At 44.1% G+C, this 23,482-nt stretch overlaps 1 protein-coding gene across 1 annotated transcript in view; it reads right to left on the reverse strand.

Annotated features, from left to right (window-relative positions):
- Positions 1-21,596, reverse strand: part of LOC146821049 (uncharacterized) — a 160,266-nt gene extending 138,670 nt beyond the window's left edge. Inside the window, exon 1 of the mRNA XM_085611983.1 lies at positions 21,285-21,596. Coding sequence (XP_085468109.1) covers positions 21,285-21,308 — 24 coding nt within the window. The 5' untranslated portion in view covers positions 21,309-21,596. The remainder of the gene's footprint in view (positions 1-21,284) is intronic.
- Between the last annotated feature and the right edge of the window lie 1,886 nt (positions 21,597-23,482).

A 23,482-nucleotide genomic window follows, 5' to 3' on the forward strand; every position in this document is an offset into this window, starting at 1 on the left:
AGTGCTTTGAAGTCTGCACTGGGGGCACATTTGGTGTCCCTGTGCATAGTCCAGCTCAAACCGGTTGCAGGGGCTACCAGCCCCTGCTCTGGCGTGAAAATGGACAAAGGAAATGGGTGTAGCCACCCCTCTTTCCTTACCCTCCCATAGGTGGGTCCCTAGAGTTTGTCCAACCCCTTCCTTGGGTATAAGATTGGAACCCCTGGCTACAGCAATTTAGATTACACCTGGACGAAACTCTGATACTGAATCCTGGAACTTCGACGATCTACATTGAACTAGATGACTGAAGAATCTACCTTGGAGTAAAGGAGTTACTCCCCTGCAAGGCAGGCACCAAAGATGCATCCGACCGGTTTGCATCTCCGAAGCTCCCGCCAGACTCCGAAGAATTTTGTATCACAGGAGGTGGGTTTCCGTGGTCTTAGAGGTCGATCAGTGCCCACAGTCAGCCTGAGGCCTATATCCCTCGTGGCGACCGTGCAACCCGAACCCCTGGACACCGCGTCACTTTGCAGAAGCATCAGCTTTCCAACGACTCCTGCAGCTGAGCTTTGGGTTACTTGTATCCCTGACCCCGAGCAGCATTTGCACCGAAGATTGCCTGCCTACACTCCACAAGTGTTCCGTGAGCTGGCCCTTTGTGTTTTCTCTCGAGGTCCCTTCGCGATCCCTAGTCCATCGACTGGTGGGTCCCTGTGAAGGCAACTTTAACTTTCATTGGGCTTACCTGGTTGCTCCAGACGTGCCCTGACTCTCCATCGCTTGGGGAGTCCCCAGGACCTTGCTGGTCAGCACCGAAGCATCTTTTCTCTTCCTGCGTGGGTTGCTGTTGCCAAGGCTTGTAGGGTCCAATCTGGGCACCGACACTGCAGCACTCGACATCCTTCGTGGAACAGCTCGAATCTAGCTCCTGGTCGTTGTCGACGCCTCCTGGTCCTCGTGGCTGCAGAGTCAAGCTTCACCTCTTCGCACCTGAATCACCCGACATCGGTGGGCATTCGTCTATCGTGCCCTTGGTAACTGGCAAGTGACCCAGACTCTGTCCCCTCTGCTTTCAGGTTCTTCTGATCACACCAGACACTTTTCTCCTTCCCGGCAGCAGCACTTTGTAGCAGATCGCCATTGAAATCAACAACGATTCCCGACACCATTTGACACCTATGCACCCGGCTTCCCTGGGTGAGGTAACTCGAGTACTCCGGTGCTCCCGTGGGTGCTGGCCCTAGAATCCCCCAAGTCTAAAGGGGTTTGCTCAAAGTCCTCTCCTAAGTGTCCTTACCTTCTAAAATTCCAACCGCGACTTTCCCATAGAATAGTACGGGCTCGCGCCTGTGTTCTCACACTGCACGCGTCCCCCGTGGGTCTTCTGTGTCACTACCTTGGGTGGTTCCTTGGGGTCCCAGCGATTCTACGTGCTCTAGGCACTGTGTCTAGTCAAGTCGTGGTTCTTATACCACTTTCTTAATATATGGTTTGGTCCGCCCCTAGGGCCCATTGTATATTGTGCTATTTACTGTCGTTTTAGAACTGTATTATTATTTATCTTGGACTCTAATCTCATAAAGAGATTAGTAGTGGAGTGTTTAGAAATAAATACATATATTTTATATATACATTGTGTGGTTCTCCTTTCATTTATTATTTCAAGAGGTTATAATCTGGTAAACAAAGCTGCTTTACACTCCTTCAAGACTTAGCCTGAAGGCTGCTCTGCCACCACCAGGGCCCCAATAGTTTGGGGTGTTCAATCGGTTCTCGAACCATTGTCGCAATTTGCCGATTTCTTTTTAAGGGAATCGGTAATAAACCAACCATCTTATGTCCAGGTTACCATGGATATCCTCAACATTCTGGATGACACACAGTTCGATTACGCAAGTCAGTTCCTTGTCACGATTGACATTGAGTCACTGTATTCTTGTATACCCCAAGATGCAACGATGGTGGCAGCAGCGTGGGCTCTTGACGAACAAGAGTGGTTTTAGGACACCCCCCAGACTTTTGTGTTACAGTGCATTGAAATAGCCTTAACAAGGAATTACTTTAGTTACAAAAATGATTTGTTCCTACAAGTATCAGGGACTTCAATGGGTGCAACGTTTGCACCCAGTCTGGCCTGCATTTATGAAGGCCAGTTTGAGGAGAACTGTATCTATCATCCGTCTAACCCCTTCCAGAGGAATATCCGCCTCTGGAAGCGGTATATAGACAATGTGTTATGTATCTGGTCTGGAACGGACGGGGTTGCTTGAATTCTTAAACTGGCTGAATAGTCTAGACACTAGCCTCAAGTTTACCTGGTCTTTCAGTAACCAAAAGGCAATGCATCTAGATTTGGATATAGTGGTTAACATTGACAAGCTGAGTACCACGGTCCATCATAAAGTAACTGATAGGAACTCTCTCCTGCACTACCAGTCATTCAGTCATTCCATCCCAGGGCATTACTAGATAATTTGCCTGTGGGTCAATTCCTGCGGTATCACAGGAATTGTTCCGCTACAAGTGAGTATATACAGCAGTCAGAGGTACTATGTGAAAAATTGGTGCAAGGGAAGTACCCCAGGAAAACAGTGAATCAGGCCACGAAAAGAGCTCTGAATACTCCCCGGAGAGCCCTGTTGGAGAAAAATGTGAGAACCAAAAGTGATTGTCTGCGGTCGTCTTGACCTTTGATCCTTTAGCAACAAAGATCCGCCAGACTATCCGAAAAGATTGGGCATTATTGTCAACTACTGATTTTAAAATGCCACAACCCAGGTTTGCCTTTGGACTGGCCAGTAATTTGAATGACAAATTGGTACATACCCACCCCAGAATTTGCCCTGAAGAGTCAGCTATTCCCCCTGGACATTACCCTTGTGGGTCATGTTCAGTGTGTGATCTCATGAAGAAGACAAACAGTGTGCAACTGCTGAATGGGAAAACGTGGCATTTGACGAAATTCAGCAATTGTAATACGGTGAATGTGATCCACCACCTGACGTGTGCATGTGGGTTGCACTACATAGGGCTGACGCCCAGAAAGATTAAGATTCGTATTCAGGAGCATATAAGCACGATTCGAGCAGGCAAACTAACCACGCGGCTGGTACAACACTTCAAAGAGAAGAACCATGATGCGAGATCATTGTGTTGGGTAGTCCTTGAGAAAGTGCTAGGGGAGACCCACAATATTGAAAGAGTATTGACCAGAAGGGAGGCACGTTGAATTTTGTTTGGAGAAAGTAGACCAACAGGGTCTAAATGATTATATAGAGTGGAACACGGTCAGTGTGTGACTAGCCATATCAGGGCTCTGATATGGGATATACAACTGCTCTTTTGAATCAGATTTGGTACTCCTCTAAAGGTGTCTGATAATTCCCTCTGCTTTTCCTGTATTCAAACATTTTGAGTACATTTCTGCTTCCAGATGTTCCAATGTTTAGAATTGATTCCTGATTTACTGTGCTGTTTTTTTTTTAAAGAGACCTGGTGCTTAAATTCGGTTGGAATCAATTTCTTTCATCTCAAAACAAATTGTATTGCGCATTGGTAGAATGAATTCTCGTTTCATTGTGCGGTAAAAAACAGATGCCCAAATTACATTGGATTCAAATGAAAACAAATTGGATTTCGTATCGGTAGAACCCGAAGAAGTGGCATGTAAAACCTTCAATAGCAGTGTATGACTATAAAAGTTGTCCACTCCAAGATGGTGCTTACAAAACAGGGACGGTCATGTGACACAAAACCAGTGTGGTTTCCGGTATGTGGTCCGCTGTGTTTAAATTGATTCCCCGACCGCGATTCACTGAGGAACGGGAAAACACTCGCCCGGACGTGAATGCGGTAAGTAGATCTGGGGGCAGGTTACAGTGGTAAGAAGTGAATGTGCAAGGACCTGGGTTAAGCGTGCACTTCGGTTTAACTGGGTATGCCATACACGTTGAGTGACAAACCACGAGGGTGACACTCCGGGTTTTGGAGGGTTATTTGGATGGATAGTGTTTACATCGAGTAGCGATGATAAGACACACAAGGCAATAAGCTCTGGAAACCGCCTTGTTTACATAAGTACTGTGTTCTTTGCATTGTTCGCTGGTTATCTGAAAATTCCAAGTGAGCTCCTTTTGGCATACAATACAAAACAGATAGGTATGCCCATACAGTTTGAGAATAACAAGGGTGAACCAAAAACGGGTGTAAAAGTACAAGATTAACAAAATGTTGCTGTACGTGCAGCATGAATGAGTGTGTGTAATGTTTGAAGATATTCCATTATTAATTATTTGTTTGTCTTCTCACATAGAGTTGGGACAACACAAGTGTCTTGCAAATAAAATAGGTATCACAGCACAATTGAGTACCTATGTGATGAGGGGGATAGCTGGTACGAGGGGCTTCGGCTACTTCCCGTTAAATATTAATTGGTAATGCAGGCACACGAGATGTGTCAGCTTAAAGAGGTAAGGTGAAAATCTGAGTGGTTGGACGTCCTTGTAATGAAACCTTTTTGTTTGTTTAACAGTCACTGTGTTTTAAAAAAAACAAGGGCCCAGAAAAGTTGATTGAGACCTCATGCCCTGACGAAATTGCCATCAAGCGATATAGGTAATGAAACATTCACTGGTTTTCTGGACACCGTTACATATACATGTATATTTTTTGAACGAGATAGTCACCGATAATGAGAAACGTGGGCACAACTGGTGCTATCTCGCTTTTTCACAAATTTTTTCACATACACCAGTCTAAGTAGAGGGGTATTTGTTTACAACAGTAATGTACATTTTGAAGGTTGTTTTCTACAAAATAGGGCCGGAATGAGGAGGGACAATACCTGTGTATCATGAAGGGTTGTTGTTTGGGTTTATAAAATGAATCCCCAATCCCACTCAGAAAGTTGATAAAATCAAGTGCCCGTTTATGATCAGGTTTGATGGTTATTGTTGGGAGTTTTGTGGAATGACAATGGACCCCATGCCATTGGGCAAGTTGTTGATTACCTCATGAAAGGATTGGGAATTAAGCAGAAGCTCCATGCTGTTTTTCACCCACAATCAGCAGGGCTAGTGGAAGGATACAACTCTACCCTTAAGCTAAAGTTGGCCAAAATACAGGCTTCCACATCTTTGAAATGGCCTGGTGCACTGCCCCCAGCTTTGCTATCCATTAGATCGATACCACATACACGATCTGACCTCACAACGTATGAGGTGGTTTTCTGGAGGCCAATCAATATTTGGGGGATTCCTAAGCCACGCCCTATACATGGTGTACCCAATGTACTGATGAACAACTATTTGTCTCAGTTGACTGACAGTTTGTCATCTATTTATCAACAGGTTCGGGAAACGCTTCCAGACAGGTCGCAGGGTGAGGGACTTTGTGGTGACGAAGTCCTTCCAGAGACCCAGCTCCCTAGCATCGAGGTGGCGTGGACCGGAACAAGTGCTTTTGGCTACCAGGACTGTAGTGCGAGTGACCAACCGAAAGAACTGGGTCCATGCAACCCACTTTCGGAGGGTTCCGCATGACCTAGTGAGCCCAGCTGTGTTGGCAGATCAGCGCGAAATCCTGGACACAGAGAAAGGACAAGCCACGTAACCCGAAGAACCTGCGGAAGTCTTCCCGGACCACACGTACCCTGGTACATCACGATATCAGCTGCGACCCCGGACGAGAGACACGTCGTTGCTGAAAAAGACAGTTTGAGCCACTGTCCTGGGTTAGTAAAAGACTGAGTTACAAAGGGGGGGGTATTCTCTTAGTGGCTTCTTGTCTCAACCTCAGAGAAGAAACCAACGTCTGCACACTACCTTAGGGCACCATCTGTTCTGTTGTTCAACGACGAGATGAACATGCCTGCAGAGAAGAAATTGACTGCCGCAAGACTTTGTGATCGAAAGAGTATGTTCATTATTGGAATCACGTCAATTGTTGTTCTGATTGCTACAATCACATGGGTTGTTGAGGAAGTAACATCTGCTCGAAATCTACTGACTGCTACTACTCCTGTCCCCATTGAGCACCACTATTTGACTCTTCCCTATCATGAGCAAAAACACAGGATGTCCTACCTCAACAATATGTTCATTCAAATGTTGCACCACACCCACAATGCTACGAACATCACCAACTGTTGGGTGTGTGGAATGATGCTAGCTCATCAAAAAAAGGGAGGAATGCCTTTCATTCCTCTGCCGTTTTCACACAATGGTTCTTGTTGAGCCTGGTTTGCGCTGCTATGGGCTATTCATGTTTGAATTAATTTGCAGAACACCATATCGAAATTTCATACATAATGATTTTGCTAGCTGTGGCTGCACCTCATCCATGAATGGCTCAAAGCTCCAAGTTGACTTCATTAAAAGAAACCGTGTTGTTAACGTGCCAGTAGCTGAGCTATGGGACACACTATCTTGGATATAGGCCCAAAAAACTGATTTTAAAATTTTCTTAGAGGCAAAAGACAGTTGAGCAGGTTCCTCCCAAAAGTGACTCAACCCTAGTTATGGAACCAACATTTAACATGCTTGAGCCACAGCAAACCTGTTCCGTGATTAAACCTTAACATTTCCTTAAGCCCCGTCTTTATAATGTATGAGCTCTGCTGTAGACCAAAGTCGCACCCAAAATAAAAGTGGTCTTAGAATTGCCTGATGATCCATACGGCGCACATTTAGGTCCATCACAATGGGTTTTAGTGGTGTACGCATTGGAAGGCGTAATAATTTCCTAAAAACCTTTCATTTTTGTTGTGTGCTAGAAAAAAAAGCCTTTGGTTTTGCAGCAAGATTGTCACATAAATTCCCCCACTTTGAAGACACTGAAAGAAAAGTAAACACCAGCTCCCTGTAAGACAGAGTCTGACATTTGACCTCTGTCTTTGAATGCACAGCAAATATGACAAGATAAGAACAAGATTTAAAGACCTGTTTACATAAAACAAGCACTCGACGTATACAGTAAACGCTCCTCCGGATAAACAAACTCAAGCTTGACAGTCTAAAATAACAGCAAAGGGCAGAATTAATTCCCAGAGAAGCCTCCAGACTACCCACAAGATGTGGGTAGCAAACCAGACAGCTGTCTGGTAGGCTTCGACCTAGGCAATGCTCCACCGGATAGACAAACTCAAGCTGGACAGCCTAAAACAAATAAAGCCAGCAAATAGAAAGCAAGCAATGTGAGTTACAAACCACAAAGCCAATGGTCAGCAATGGACAGAATGCATTGCCAGGAAAGCTTTCAGAATGCCGACATGAAGTTGTTAGCAAACCAGACAGCTGTGCGGTCTAGTAGGCTTCAACCTAGGGCAATGCTCCACCAGGTAGACAAACTCAAGCTGGACAGCCTATAACAAATAAAGCCAGCAAATAGAAAGCAAGCTATGTGAGTTACAGACCACAAAGCCAATTGTCAGCAATGGGCAGAATGCATTCCTAGTGAAGCTTTCAGAATGCCCACAAGAAGTTGTAAGCAAAACAGACAGTGCAGCTGTCTGGTAGGCTTCGACCTAAAATGTAGTGGTCTATGCAAACTGCGATCCTATTTCTCACTCTTTTGCTCCATGCCTTATGCAATAATGTGCTGTGACATACCAGTAACTACAAATACGTGTCTCTCATTCGCAAAACCTCAGCAGACACTCCTTCAAGCATGCATAACAAATGGAGTGGATGCCTACTCTCAAAAAGCACTTTAACCCTTGCAGACAATAGAACGATGCATTATGAATTAAAATATAATACAATATAAAATTTGTAAAACAGTATTGCATAGAAGTACCAGTTATTCCAGCACTAGAACATCATGGTGGATTAATGTAAAACAAAATAATACAAGGCTATTCATGCAGAGAAAATACACTTTGGCCCATGAAGGTGGAACGCGGGCTCTGTTTGGTTGTGAGTCTCTCTAAACTAACAGGCAGCAGAATGTTGTACTTTTACAACCTCCATACTCATTAAGTTACAAATATTCTTTTGTTCAATCAATCAATCAATCAATCAATCAATCAATCAAGCGTTTGTAAGCGCGACTACTCACCCGTAAGGGTCTCAAGGTGCTGGGGAGGGTAGCAGGCTCCAGTCCATCAAGGGGGGGATCTGTCGAAGAGCCAGGTTTTGAGGTTTCTTGCGAAGATGGGGAGCGATGTGGTTTGTCTGAGGTGGATCGACAGGGCTTTCCAGGCTCGGGCCGCGAGGAAGGAGAAGGAGCGGCTTCCCGATCTGCTCTTTCTGGTGCGGGGGACCACAGCGTACGAGAGCTGGGCAGATCGTAGGGTCCTCTGGGGTGCGTGGAATTTTAGTCGACTGTTCAGGTATGCTGGTCTGGTGTCGTGGAGGGTCTTGTGGGCGTGGGTGAGCATCTTGAAGGTGACTCTAGCTTCGATGGAGAGCCAGTGGAGTGTGTGCAGGTGCTGGGAGATGTGGCAGTGTCTTGACAGGTCGAGGACCAGTCTTGCAGCAGCGTTCTGGATGTTCTGTAACTTGCGGGTGAGGTTTTTGTTTATTTCTGCGTAGAGTGCGGTGCGGTAGTCAAGTCTTCTGGTGACTAGGGTGTGAGTGACAGTCTTTCTGTGTTCCAGGGGGATCCATTTGAAGGTCTTACGTAGGAGGTGGAGGGTGTGGAAGCAGGAGGACGAGGCGGAATGGATCTGGCGGTCCATTTTGGCTTGGAGTCCAGGATGAGTCCCAGGTTGCGTGCGTGGTCTGTGGTGGTGGGCGGGTTTCCGAGGGCGGGGGGCCACCAGGTGTCGTTCCATGCGTTGGGGTTTGGGCCCATGAGGAGTACTTTTGTTTTATTGGTGTTTAGTTGTAGGCAGCTGTTTTCCATCCATTTGGAGACGGCTTCCATGCCTTCTCGAAAATTGTGTCTGGCGGTATTGAGTTAGTTGGATAGGGAGAGGATGAGTTGGGTGTCGTCTGCGTAGGACACAATGTTGAGTCCGTAGGTTCTGACGATGGGGGCGAGCGGAACCATGTAGACATTGAAGAGTGTAGGGCTGAGGGAGGACCCCTGGGGGACTCCGCAGGTGTAGGGTCGGAGAGGAGAGGGGGGTAGTCTGACCCGCTGCATACTGCTGGAGAGGAAGGAGCAGATCCAGTTGAGGGCCTTGTCTTGGATCTCTGCGTCTTGGAGTCTGTGTATTAGGGTGCGGTAAGAGACTGTGTCGAATGCCGCTGAGAGGTCAAGGAGGATGAGGGCTGCTGTTTCTCCTTTGTCCAGGAGGGTGCGGATGTCGTCTGTTGCAGTGAGGAGGGCTGTTTCCGTACTGTGGCTTTTCTGAAGCTGGATTGGGAGGAGTCGAGGATGTTGTGCTCTTCGATGAATGTGGTGAGTTGGCTGTTGATGGCTTTCTCGATGACTTTCGCTGGGAACGGGTGCAGGGAGATGGGTCTGTAGTTTTTGAGGTCGGTGGGGTCCGCAGAGGGTTTCTTCAGGAGGGGGTTGACCTCGGCGTGTTTTCATTCGTTGGGGAACTTGACGATTGCCAGGGAGCAGTTGATGGTGTAGCAGAGCATGGGTGCGATTGTGTCGGCGCCTCTGTTGAAAATGTGAGGGGGCAGGGGTCCTTGGGGCCCCGGGTGGATTGACTTAATCGTCGTCGGTGTGTCTTCGGTGGTGAGGGCTGTCCAGTTGTCGATCGCTGGCTTCAGGGTGTCTGGGGTGGTTGATGAGGGTTCAGTGTGTTGGTTGTCTTCGTCAAAGTTGTCGTAGATGCTCTTGATTTTGTGTTGGAAAAAGGTGCTGAGTTTGTCGCAGAGGTCTTGTGAGGGAGGGATGTCGGTGGACTCGCTGGTGGGTTGGGCGAACTCCTTGATGATGTTGAAGATTTCTTTGCTGTTTTGTGCATGAGTGGAGATTCTGTCTGTCTTTTGTTCACACTAATTTCTCGAGACCTAAGAAGGAGTAAAAAATAAAGGAAGAGAGAAGTGAACAGGATGAGTGAAGAGGATGTAGGGGTAGTTAAGGGAAATTGAGACAGTAGAATGAAGAAGTGATGAAGAGTGAGGAGGATGGGTGCGGAGGTATAGTGAGTATGAGATATGAGGACGTGCAATAATGAGGTGATGGTCATAATGGGGAGAGGATGTGGTCCGTCGGCTAGACTGCCGTCTTTGGTGCTGTAAACCAGGGTTCGAGCCTCGGGTCGCATCCACATCCTGTGATTCTGGGCAAATCACTTAATCTCCCCGTGTCTGAATGTGTAACATAACAGGTGCTCATGTAAAGCGCTCCAATACCTTCGGGTCGAATTCGCGCTATATAAAATCTGCACACAAAAAAAGAAAAATGCCCTAAAAAGAGTGATACAGTTACATCTGTAATGTTAAATCTGACCCGTACAAAAACAATTCTAAAGATGGGCCAACAATTTTATAGAAATCTCCAGCCTGTGTCATTTAAGAAACTACCTCATTCTGAAACACAGAGCCACAGCAGAAATAATGCACATGGTGAATACAGTATTTGGATAAATAATGGAAAAAAACTAGTATTGTGCTATTATAAAAGGAAAAAAAGACGTATCCACCCCCAACGAATCTCGTGGGAGAATCCTAAGATTCCTGTAAAGCTGTTCTGAAGTTATATCCAGTTTTGACCAGGCCCAGGCGAAATTTGCTTTAAGTTGGAGTATTACCATAATCTCCGTCATTTTGAGTTACTCTTGTTTGGTGAAATTCCTCAAATTATGCTATTATGTCATAGCGCATAATTACATTAAAATGTACTAGAAATGCACCATCTGCAGTCAAATTTTACCATGACCACACAGGAACAATGTGGTGGATTGTACTACTATAGAGTGCAGGTCAACATGTTTTATGTCTCAATAGTCCATACGGATCAAGTGGTGTTTCTTTAGGACCAAAAGAAAAAATTAACTAGTTCTCACTAAAAAAAAGAGTAAGATTACTCTCAAACTAGGGTGTCTTGGTCACTCATACTAATATATGAATTCCCTATGTCAGGTAACCATCCTAAAGTAAGGAAAGGGCAGTTGCTTACTTTAGGAGAGTTACCTGGCATAGGGAATTCATACATTAGTGTAAGTGACACTAGTATGCCGAGACACCCTAGTTTGGAGTAATGTTACTCTTTTTTAGTGAGGACTAGGTCATTTTTTTTTCTTTTGGTCCTGATGAAACACCACTTGAGCCGTATGGACGATTGAGATGTAAAACAGGTCAACCAGCACTCTGTAGTATTACAATCCTTTGCAAATTTTTATTAGGTGAAGGTCAGAGAATTACTTATGGAGCCTTCTCCAATTTTTGTTTTTAATATTGACATAGCTATCCTTGTTCATAGTAAAATATTACTACAGTACCCAAAGTAAATTTTAGCTTTACACTTTCCAGTCTCTCACCATACCACACTTTAGGATCCACATTAGTTCCTGTTGGCACCATTCAAAAAGATCTACGGCAAAGAGCCTCCTTGTAGGGCCCGTCGGACATTGCAGCGCCAGCCCGACGATGAGCAAGGCTGATACTGAAGCAAGCCACCAATTGGAGGGAGAGTGCTCTTGCTTCTAATTAGCTATATGCCTCAGGTGACCTTATGCCCTCTTCAAATTGGGTTTGAGGAACACAATCTACGGAACAGTGTACTCAGATGTTTTGACTACCACTTTGGTACCACACTACATGGCGAAACCTACTGCTGATGACATTCAGTGGCATGTAATTGAAATAGCGATGATTCCTTCTTGCTGTGGCTACCTTTCTCTAATCTTTCAAAGACGCAAATGGATTAGCAGATGCAATTCCACCACCGAAGGGCTGAATACCATGGAAGAATGGAGACGTCTTATTTCCCACAAACAGTAAATGGACGTTCTCCACTAAGACTATTACCCCCGCAGACTTATAATGACCAGAGGCTTCCTGCCCCTTATACAATTGCCATCTTCTTTCTTCTAGGTATCTTCAATGTATAAATGCACTAACTGTTTTAAGATTTATATGGGTGTTGTTGATCCCACTTGGATTTGCTTTTGTGATATTATTTTTAATGTTAGTGTTATTTTTAATGTTGAAATTATCATCTGGCTTGCACACATGCCAACATTTAAATTGGGCTCACAGGTATACATTTCCTTTTTCTCAGATTGCCTCAGCGTAACTTTTTATAATCCCCTTTTCTAGATTGCCTCTGTGTTACTTTCTTTACGTAATCCGTCTGCTCCGATAGGACGGCGGACACACACAACCACATCCGCACTTCTTACGCATTGTGATTCCCTTTGGCCCCGCCCCCCTCAGCGTATTTGAACATGTGCCCATCCCGGCGCATACTTCATTTCTGCTTTGCCGAGGAGGTGGCATCTCGCTCCCCCGGCACCTGCAGCGCAGATTGAGCACAGCGTTGTCTTAATGTTTTGGGCCTGCCAGAAACTCGTGCAGCAGAGTAGACGTCCTTGCTCCCTCTGACTTCCCTGCATGCATCGTGCCCCAAGCACATTCTGTTCAGCTATAGGAATTCGCTGACTTCTGCAATTAAGAAATTCTCGAGCTTACAGCAGCTGCTGATGCATCTCTTGCTTACAAGAAATCCCTGGTAAGCTGCTCACCTTCAATTACAGCAGTGTCGACAGATTAACACGTGAATTCTCGACATTTTTTCATTTCTGTTCGCCCGAACAAGCAAGTTAGGTAATGTTTTCCTCTTGGGTGGCATGCGCACCTTGCATACTATGCCTAATCTAATTAAAGGCACTCCCACTCACTCCTTCAGTAATTCACACCGGATCACGCCTGCTTCCCCTCATTGTTTTTTGCTTGTTTCATGCAGGATGTCTCATTATTGTCAGTCCTTATGAGACGTCTACATCCAGTTGTGAGTCGAAACGTTGTGGACAGTACAAGTACAACAGCCAAACTTGCTTGATTTCTTGCAACTAATGGCACTATCAATTAATCTAAAGAGTTGTCTGTTGCTCAACAACTTTCTTTCTGTAAATTTTTTGTGTTAGTTATTTATTTGTGTTGTGTTTTTTTATTACTGGGACATATTGAATTTATATGTATGCACACCAGATCTACAGTGAAGTTAATAGGGGATTTAAGCCAACTATGAATGCATGTTTGAAAATTTTAAAAATAAATCCTCTTTTTGCTTATTTTAAACTTTATTTCGGTTGATTTCAACCATAAAAGATACATTTTAAGACACTTTCCATTTGGAATAAAAATGATATAAGTCTATTAGTTACAGTACAGCACGATAGGGACATTTAAAAAAATGGCAAATGTATGATCTATTCCAGCTACACCGTTAAAAACTTATATGCTACAATAAATACAATAAAAATGATAAAAGCTAGGCATTTAAATAAGGCGACATTGTTTTGAAATCCATAACATTTTTATCCATACATACAATACATCCAATGAGGTTTGCGTAATGGTTTCAATTATGCAGTAACTTGGAATGAGTCATTTCAGAATCACGGTTTTCCCCGATAAACAACCATAGATCATAAAGTACAAGTGCAGAGTTCTTTAAAAAACAATTATAGAATTTTGCATAATCCTTAATTATTATAGCTCCAGTCCAACTTTAGCTCTTATAAGGCTCACATTAAATAAGTATCTGCTTACACTGAAAACAATCAATTGTGAAGTATATGTCTTCAATATACGTTCCGCCTCACTACAACATCTAGTATTCAAGTTTTTAAAAACTGGCTTAATCAATTTTTTCCTAGGTGTGTCGTATGTGGGACAGAAGAATAGTATATGTAGATCGTTTTCCTTGATCTCGTTTGGACATAATGCGCACAGTTCGCTACTTTTACCATCATGATTATTGCCCCATATGGATTTGTTGGCATTTGTTTGAAGCACCCCATATCTGAATTTCATGAACAAGGATTTCGCTAGTTGAGGACGTACCCCGTCCAAAAACGGTTCAAACTGTGCTACATCTTTAACAAGCATTGGCATAGCCAATAGGTCTCGCCTTTGGGACCTTATAAGTGTTTATCCATGCAACAGTTGCATAACTAAACACTTATAAGGTCCCAAAAGCGAGACCTATTGGCTATGCCAATGCTTGTTTTAACTGCTGCAATCTATTGAAGCCTCACGGAGAACATCAAAGCGGCCGCGAAAGTGATCGCGATCAAACTTCAGAGCGGCCGTGAAAGTGAAAGTAATCGCGGTAAAGCGCGACGCGCGGGCCCGCGCACATGCTCTAGGCTGGCCTGGTAGCACTTTTTGGAGCCCTCAAAAAATGTCTCGCCAGACCAGCGCATGCGCTGGGTCAGGCGAGACCTAAAAAGAAGGAATATTGATGTTAACGACCCCGTAAAAGAGCTATGTAGCACGCTATTGTTGATATATGCCCAGAAGGTAGACTTTAGCAATTTCTTACAAGCTGGTGTCAACTGAGATGGTTCATCCCAGTAGTGAGATAAGCCCAACTTCATCATCCACGATACAACGTGTTTAAACCATGGGATGTCCCTGCTCTGATCAATTTTCATGATCTCCTCTAAGCCTTCTTTGTAATGTGACAGCTCTGTGGTTGACCATATCCTCACCCAGAATAAGAGGGGTCTTAATAAAGCATGATGGTCGGTGCGTTTGATGTTTAGGTCCATGACAATCAGGATTAAGGGTGTTCTGGTAGGGAGACTTAGTAATTTCCTGAAAAAATTATTTTCTCCCAATTCAAAATTCTTTTTGCAGTGAGGCCCCCATATTTCAGCTCGATAAAGAGAAGCTGATTGAGCTTTGTGTTTAAATACATCCAGGGCATGGGATACTGCTTTCGAGATACTAACCCCATATTTCTTTAAAATAGGGAATTAATTTTGAAGCAGAATTATCTTACTTTTTTCCAGTTGTGGCTTCCAGGACAATTTAGTATCTAATGTGATGCCTAAATAATTAAACCTTTGCACGTACTCTAATTTCTGATTACTACGCGCTAATTTCCTTTAAAAAGATCTATGTGGGTTTATTGACATGTATTTAGTTTTGCTGGAAATAATTTCGAGGCCTTTTGTAGAACAATATGTATAAAAAGAGTTCATTAGACATTGCAATCCTTTTGGGGGTTGTGAGATTAGAATGGTATCGTCAGCAAATAAAAGTGCTGGCACCACGACACCCCCCAACTTAGGAGCATCATTTAGGCAGCCATTCAAATAATTTGGGATGTCGTTTACGTACAGTGAGAACAGGGTGGGCGCCAATACGCACCCCTGGAGCACACCCCTTCTCACCGGTATTGCCTTGGTAAGTTCACCCCTCTGGCCCCATCTTACTTTAGCGAAATTATCATTGTGAAGCCTAATTATTTGTACTAGTAGTTCGCCTGGCACCCCTTGACGTCTCAGGAATCCCACAATAGGTTTCGGGGTACGAGGTCGAATGCTGCCTTTAAATCTACAAAGGCAATGTACAAATGACCCTTTCTTAAGTTTATGTATTTCCAGCAAAGACACGTAAATCTAAAAACTTGGTCAATCGTACTGGTTTTGATTCTGAATCCTGCCTGATATTTTGAAAGTACCTTATTCTCTTCAATCCACTCATTTAAATCTATTTAAAATATACCTAGCAAATATTTTCTGTAAAATATCTATTAAACTAATAGGACGATAATTTGCTGGATCATATTGGTTGCCCTTTTTAAAAATCGTAATAATTTCTGCCCGTTTCCATGTTTCGGGTATCGGTGTGCCTGAAACTATTGCGTTACACAAATAATTTATATATGGTCCCCAAACACTAATGTCATGTTTCAGTAAGTCTCCTGGAATTTTGTCAGGTCCAGGAGCTTTCCCCGGTTTAACTGCCTCAATTGCCGATATTGTTTCCTTCAAACTAAAATGCAAGTTGGCATCCTTTGAGGTAAGTACCAGATCTTCATTGATAACGAATTGCTTACACTCGATGTCTGAATAGAGGTGGGAAAAGTGGTCAATCCACGTATTAGCATCCAGATAGAGGTCCTTAGTGACCCTTCCTGCCTTATTCCCTTTCGCTATCAATCTCCAAAAACCTGACTGGTCATTAGACTTGGCTGCACTAATTAGGTCTGTCCAGGTATCGTCATCCCATAATCTTTTTGCTTTTGCCATGGTTTTCTTGTGTTTAATCCTCTTTTCCCTTAAAGCAATTACAATGATGTTTTTGATTGCCTGGATGCTACCCGGCAACCTTTGTTATACCAGGGGTTTACCGCCTCGTTCCTGTCTTTACTTCCCGCGTTACTCTCCTTAGGTATATTGCTTACAACCGAAGTTAGAGCATCTACAAGGGTATTATGTAGATCTAGCGTTGGGATTTTATCTACTGGTAAGTGTATGAAAGATGTAATAGTATCTGCAAAAATATTATAGATACTTGTCATAGACTGGCTATTCCTTAGAATATGAGACCCCTTTACGGCTCGTTGGTTGCTACTTAATATGATGTCATCCTCAGTGATACTATTATCTAGGCTACCCAAGAGTGAAAGAGAAGGGTTGGGGCGCTAACATCAACTGTAGGGACGATGGTCACTCTCAGTTCTAGGATCTATATTTAAGCCAAAAACATATGGCCAAAACTCTATCGACACCAGTATGTAATCTATATTACTCCGGGAGCTGCCTCTACAGAATGTGAATGCATTCGGTCTGTCGGAAGGCAGGCGACCGTTACACGCTCTTAATCCATGACCAGTAGTGAGCTTCATAATTTGTGCAACTGCTACAGTGCACTGCACTTCCCTGTTACTTTCTATGGCAGGGATATTAGTTGCCATGTCTTCACCTTCAAAAAGGTTGTCAAAACCCGCCACCGGTTCATAATTATAATTAAGGTCTCCACCAACAATTACCCTCATCTTTGGCCCTAATGTGCTTAGAAAAGAATCAAGCTGTTCTATTACTAATAATTCTTTAGTAGCAGGGCTTGGTCTATTGTAGATGTTAATTGGGTATAAATCTTTACCATCCTGTGTGACTATTTTTACACCAACCATGTCCTGTGATGGTATATACAGTGGAACGATATCGATTTCAAGGGTAATCCTTATCCATATTACAATGCCCCCTGATGGCCTGCCTTTTGCTGATGAGCTGGCATTCACACTAAATGTCTTGAATCCCACTCTATGGGGGATTTCCGATGACCAGGTCTCCTGCAGGAGAGAGATATCACTCTGTTCTATGTATTCATTCCATTCCATGGCTGTTAGGTTCCTATTTAACCCTGCTACATTCCACGAGGTAAGACGTACTTCCATCTGCTTGCTTGGGTTCTATGATCGAATGCAACCCATTTTCCGTGTTACCATTAGATGAAATTGACATGTTAATTTCCATTAACTGATCTGAGTGCAACTCTAAAGGAGGGGTTTGTAAATTAAGTGTAGACCCCACTCCCACCTGCTTAGATGGTTCATGAATGCCATCAACCTTTTGAGCACGCTGTGGGGCTTCTACGTTTTGTACATACAAAGAGTGTGACTGGGCCGTGTAGCCATTTAACTGAGGAGTGACAAGACCATTAATCACTCTGCGAAATAAGGATTGACGAGACCATTAATCACTCTGCGAAATAAGGATTGTTGTTATCAATCTAAAGTATCTAAGAAGATAGTCCCTCGAATCTATTGGAAAGTGAAGCAAGAGTGTCCACACCATTGACACTGTTTCCAAAGGGTGGTCTATAAAAGTATCCTAGGGGAAGAGCGCAAACACAAGTATTTCGAGGGGAAATCCCCTCTCGCATATTTAATAGGTTCCGAACCATCTGGGGGCGTCTGAAATGTATCACCACAGAATCACCTTTTAAGTTCTTTGAGGATTCCCCAACCCACCCTACCCTACGAACCATGAGAATATCTTCAGTGTTTAATGGGTTAAATTATTTACATTTTGTTAGCCAGTCGACTGTTTCATTCCGTAGGTTACACCAAGACTCTTTCTGTTCTCTTCTTAGAACGGGGAGCCCAGCTAAAATTAGCACATAGGCACATGAAGCGGGGGGTAATCGTAAGACATCAGTGTTAGGTATTAAGTCTGTGCATTTGGGACTGTATGTTACTGCCTGGCCAGAATGGATTCCTGATCCGTCAGGAGCTGTTTGTGTAGAGTGTCTATTAAACAAGCTCCCTTGGTTTTCATATATGTCCTGTGCCCTGCCCTGTGTGCTACCCGCCCTGTTATTAGCTATAGTGTGGAAGTTTGTCATAGGTGTATCCCTACCCACATTACTCGTATCTGTCGTTTTGCCCTTGCCCAATGGAACTGGGCCCTCCGCTTGTGAAGGTAGTAGTGTTGGTAGTTGAGGTCGAGTAATTTGGTTCCCTCCTTCATGAACACTAGAATAGATAGTGCCACTACTGTTCTTCAATTGGCCTATGGTGGTGTTCAACTGCTCTATCTTCTTATCCAATGAGCTCAATTTCTCGTTCATGAGTTCGTCGATCTGAGTTAGCATAACCCCATGTGCAGACTCTATGGACATTTTTATAATTCTCTATATATTCCCAGCAATTACTTCCAGTTGTAGGGAGTGCAGAGCATAATCTACCTCAGTCTGTGCGCTAACCAATTTCTTAATTACCATTTGGGCATCTATATGGTGATTTGGTTTTACCGCATGACCAGCTCCCCCTTCTTTCTTTACTTTCAATTTCCTGATACCAGGGTTAGCTCTCTTTTTTACCTGTTGTTCTTCCTCCTTGCACCCTACTGTCGATCTTAATGTTCGTAGTCTAGATGCCATGTCTGGACTGGTTATACTATTTAAATCATCTGGCACCACAGATATGAAAGTGGTTGAAAAATCGAGTAGCGGTGACTCATTTATGACCGCTCTTGTGGGTGTCAACGGGGTTGCTTGCAAAGTATCAATCGATTTAGGTGAACATGTTTGTCTGTGTATGGGTAAGTTAGCAGGATCGAGGGATAAGCGCCTTTCTGCTATTTGTATCTCGTGGGTTAATAGGGATTCTGCTCTAATAATAAAAGCATCCAAGGTGGCAGTAGCACCCTTGCGTTTACTCATGATGTCACAGCGCCTAGGGTAATGCAAAACTTACAAGTGTTACAACAGTTCTGCTCAATGGTTCATATATCCCACTCCAGTTGTATGCAGCCTTTAGTACTAGCAGTTAGGCTTACCGCGTGATCTATCAATAACCGGTTCTTAAAGGGGTGGCGCAGTCCAGTCTATTCCGGGCACAGACGGGCCCGCCCTTGGTCCGGGCTTCGTCCGGGCTACGTCCCGCGCACATTTCGTGCCGCGAGTGGGGAGGCAGCGCTATATGCGCTGTGACACGCCTCCCCCTCACTCGCGGCAGCTGGAGCTGGAAGATGGCGCTCTGGGAGTTGAAGTCCTCCTCCTGAGTGCTAGCGGCAGCAGAGCGGTGATTTTAGCCCTGGGACCTCGTCTCACCAGGGTACTACAGCCAGCAAGAGTTCTGGTAAGAAGGTGCAGCAAGTGGCAAAACCTCGGCAGCAACAACAAAGGGACCTGCGCCGCGGGGGGGGGGGGGGGGGGGAGAGGCAGCACTATATGCGGGGTGACACGCCTCCCCCTCACTCGCGGCAGCTGGAGCTAGAAGATGGCACTCTGGGAGTTGAATTTCTCCTCCCGAGTGCTAGCGGCGGCAGAGCAGTGATTTTAGCCCTGGGACCTTGTCCCACCAGGGTACTACAGCCAGCAAGAGTTCTGGTAAGAAGGTGCAGCAAGTGGCAAAACCTCTGCAGCAACAACAAAGGAACCCCTCTTTTTGCTTAGCAACTTTGTGTTTGTTTTGAACATTCTTGGTTGTAATGTCTACGTAAGTATGTCTGTGCCAGTACCTAATTAAGTCTGGTGAGTGTTTTTTGATACTTTTTCTCCACATTTGACCATAACTTTGGCAAAGAGTACAATATATTTTCTTGAATTGTTCCCAGTGAGAACCACTGTAGAACATAAGCACAATATACCCATTTTCCCATGGGTTTGAGGGTTGCTCTTGTAGCTATAATCCTTGCTAGAAACCAAAGTCTCACACAATATGACCAATGGCATAATCAGAGAGGCTATTACCAGAGTGCTCACATAATGAGAAAGCTACCATAATTTGCCACTTCACTGCACAACACCAAAAAGGACATGTTGATTTATTTATCAAGGACAGTGCCTTAACACATACATAATTTTAAAATACAGTATGTTTGTGACAATTAAGTGAGTCAGTACAAGATTTGCTATCATGTCCATTTTTTGGAAACAGAGTTTAAAAAAAAATGCATATGATGGCTATCAGATTCCACTCATCATAAACCGCACTCTTTCTGATCCCACGACTTAAGGCCAAACGTGTGGCATCCCTCAAGTAACTTTTTTTATTTCAAGCATTACCGATACTGAATATTATATATGTAAAATCTTTCCAACCATACGCACCGAAAGGGTGCCTAAGAACCCAATGCAAATCAAAGCACTTTCCGTCCTTGGCTGTGGTAAGAACAGGGCCACTGGAATTATGTGGTAGAGGTGACTAAATTATGCTGCAAGAAAATGCAAATTATGTGGCATATTGCAGCACCGGTTTTGATAGTATTACTGCATTATTTTGTAACGTTTACACATGGTAATACTGTCTGGATAAAGAGTTCACCTTTATTTGTACCAGTTTTCAACCAAATACAGAAACAAGCAACTGAAAGATGAGCAGCTAACCACTGTGAAAGAGTTTCCAATGCGCGCAAACACATTTCACAGCATTTTTAGTAACTTTTGATCCGTTTGAGCTCGTAACTATTTTTGTTGTTGTTAAAATCTACAGATTATGGAGCAGATGAAGTATTATATGGCGAATCCGGTAAATCTCTAATTATGAGAGATAAGCAGCAGCTGCAGAATTGCATAATTCCAGTGGCAATGGGTATGAAGTACTACACTTATGCACCAATGCAATATAACACAATAACCATGTGTGACCATTGTGCTTTAAAATGCATATTTCTTCCAAAAATTCTATCGAGGGCCTCGCCATTACTAGGTCCACCTGCAATACGGATTAATTGCGCCACGTAAATATATTGTTCAATTTGATTCTGAAAAGTTAACATGTATGTATTTTCTGCAACATCTATTACGAGAAGGAGGTGGCATCAGCCCTCAGAACACTGAATCCAAGCCTGGGCTACTTGACTGGAGACAGTAACCAACACAAAACAGATGAAGAGTTAAAGGTGCAGGTTGCAGACGGTGTAATCCCGCACGAGAACACGATATTCCCTAGAAATTGTTTACAGAGAATTAGAGAGGATTACTCACCTTCTTTGACTCCTGACTGGTCATAGTTCTTCCGATCCACTTAGAAATCCTTCGTGTGCAGGTGTATTTTCGCGCACTATGTCCTCTGACACTGAGTCTCCAAAGCGGGAGAACGGCGAGACTTAACTACGATTCTCCGCTAAACGAAATTAATAGCTATAATTAATTTCATTACCAGTTTTATGTATTGGAATACCAAACCAGGCCTATTGTTGATGGTAGGGTCTGAATTATAAAGTGAATTAGGGGTGATGATGCTCAGGGGAAAGACACTACTCACTGAGGCATGCTCGGTCCGAAGCGCACATGTACAGTTTCCGGTTGGTGGTGTATCCTGTTTTCGTCTCGCAGTCGCACCAGGCTGTAATTTCTCTACGCATGCGTTAGAGAGACGATAGTTTTGGGCATGTCTGGAAGATCTGGGTGTTTGAGTTCTTGGCATGCGCTGCCTTTGTCACTATTGCCTGAGTAGCCAGGGTCGGATTGAGATCACAATTTGGCCCGGGCACTCCCCAAAAAAGTGTCCCACTTTCCCGCATCGTCCTTTTAATGGATCGCCTTCACGTTACTCTCGTTAGACTAATTTTTTAGGTCTCGCCTGACACAGCGCATGCGCTGGTCTGGAGAGAGCCGCGAGACTTATTGAGAGGGCTCCAAAAAGTGCTCCCAGGCCAGCCTAGAGCTACAGTGCATGATTGCGGGCGCGCGCGCCGCTTTTACCGCGAATACTTTCACTTTCGTAGCCCCATGGCCGCTTGGCATAGCCAATAGGTCTCGCTTTTGGGACCTTTATAAGTATTTAGTTATGCAACTGTTGCATGGCTAAACACTTATAAGGTCCCAAAGGCGAGACCTATTGGCTATGCCAATGCTTGTTTGAGAAATGTTTGGTAAAATAAATATTTTAAAGCTTCTAAAGCCAGTGACATTGGCATAACTACAAACACTGCCTGCAGGTGAGGAGAAATAAAATAGTCTACGGCCACAACACTTGATCTGGTTAGGGTTGCCACCTGCACGGTATCAAATGGAAGAAAATCACCTAAAGCCGATATTTTTTCATCTGACAAGTATGTACTTTAAGTAGTCAATGTAGGGCAAAAGCACTTTGAAATGTGTTTTAAAGCTGCCTTAATTCTCTGTGACTGATAGTAAAACTAATAAAGAAAAGCTGAAAAAATATGTTAAAATGGATTAGGGACTTTTTTTTAATTTAACCCCTTCGCTGCGGCACGAATTCCGCCGCAGCGCTGGGGGGGTTTGCGGAGCCACCATGCTCATGACGGAACCACGCCGTCATGAGTCACGGGCGAGCTGTGCTCATGACGGCGTGGTTCCGTCATGACTCCACCCACTTGCGCTGATCGCCCGCACAGGCGGGGAAACAGCGCCGCGTGGGCGGAGCGGCCGCCAACGGCCGCAGCATGACGGAACCACTCCGTCATGAGCACACGGCGCCCGTGGCTCATGACGGAGTGGTTCTGTCAGAAGCATGCAAGGGGTTAAAGAGTTCTCTTTAATTATTATTGTCCAGCCTTTGTAGAATCTGTCTGGTTATTTCTAGTTAATAGAGAGTTTTTTTTAAAGTTTCAGTTGTGGCTCTGGGCTTGAAAATGTATGAAAACTCATTAATAGTGTTAATCTTAAACAGTGGGAAAACAGTCCACTCACAACTTTCTCTAGTTTCCCCAGAGGTATAGGCGCTATAAGTGAGTTCTGCTGGGGCACTCATATCTCTGGTTTAGCAGCATCCCTGGACCACTCAAGACTGGAGAACAGAATCTGAAAAAGTGCTGGGTGAAGCCCCCCTCTGTACCCGATGTCTTCTTTATAAATAAATGCAAAGGGCTGATGTGTTATGTATTTGTTTTGTACAGTGCCACCCATTGCCCTTCTCAGTGCCTCGATGAAGCCACAAATGTGCGTGTGACAAAAAAAAGAGAAATCTGGATACACAATAAATACGCCAGTTACCACTCTCTATAGTTATGTATGCCTGCACGTTCCTGAGACCCGCAATCCTAAAAAAAATAACAATAAAATAAAAAAAACTGTAGCCCCCTTTTCACGAAGTGCAAATTGCACAGACCTTTCGCAGGCAGCTCCCACAAAGTAAGGAACACCCCTCTTTTGTGTGCATCAAATATCTTCTAAAACACACTGGTTCAGTAACCCCTTTCTGTAGCTACATAACATCC

Source organism: Triturus cristatus, chromosome 6 (assembly GCF_964204655.1).
Source record: "Triturus cristatus chromosome 6, aTriCri1.1, whole genome shotgun sequence".
Classification (NCBI taxonomy): Eukaryota; Metazoa; Chordata; class Amphibia; order Caudata; family Salamandridae; genus Triturus; species Triturus cristatus.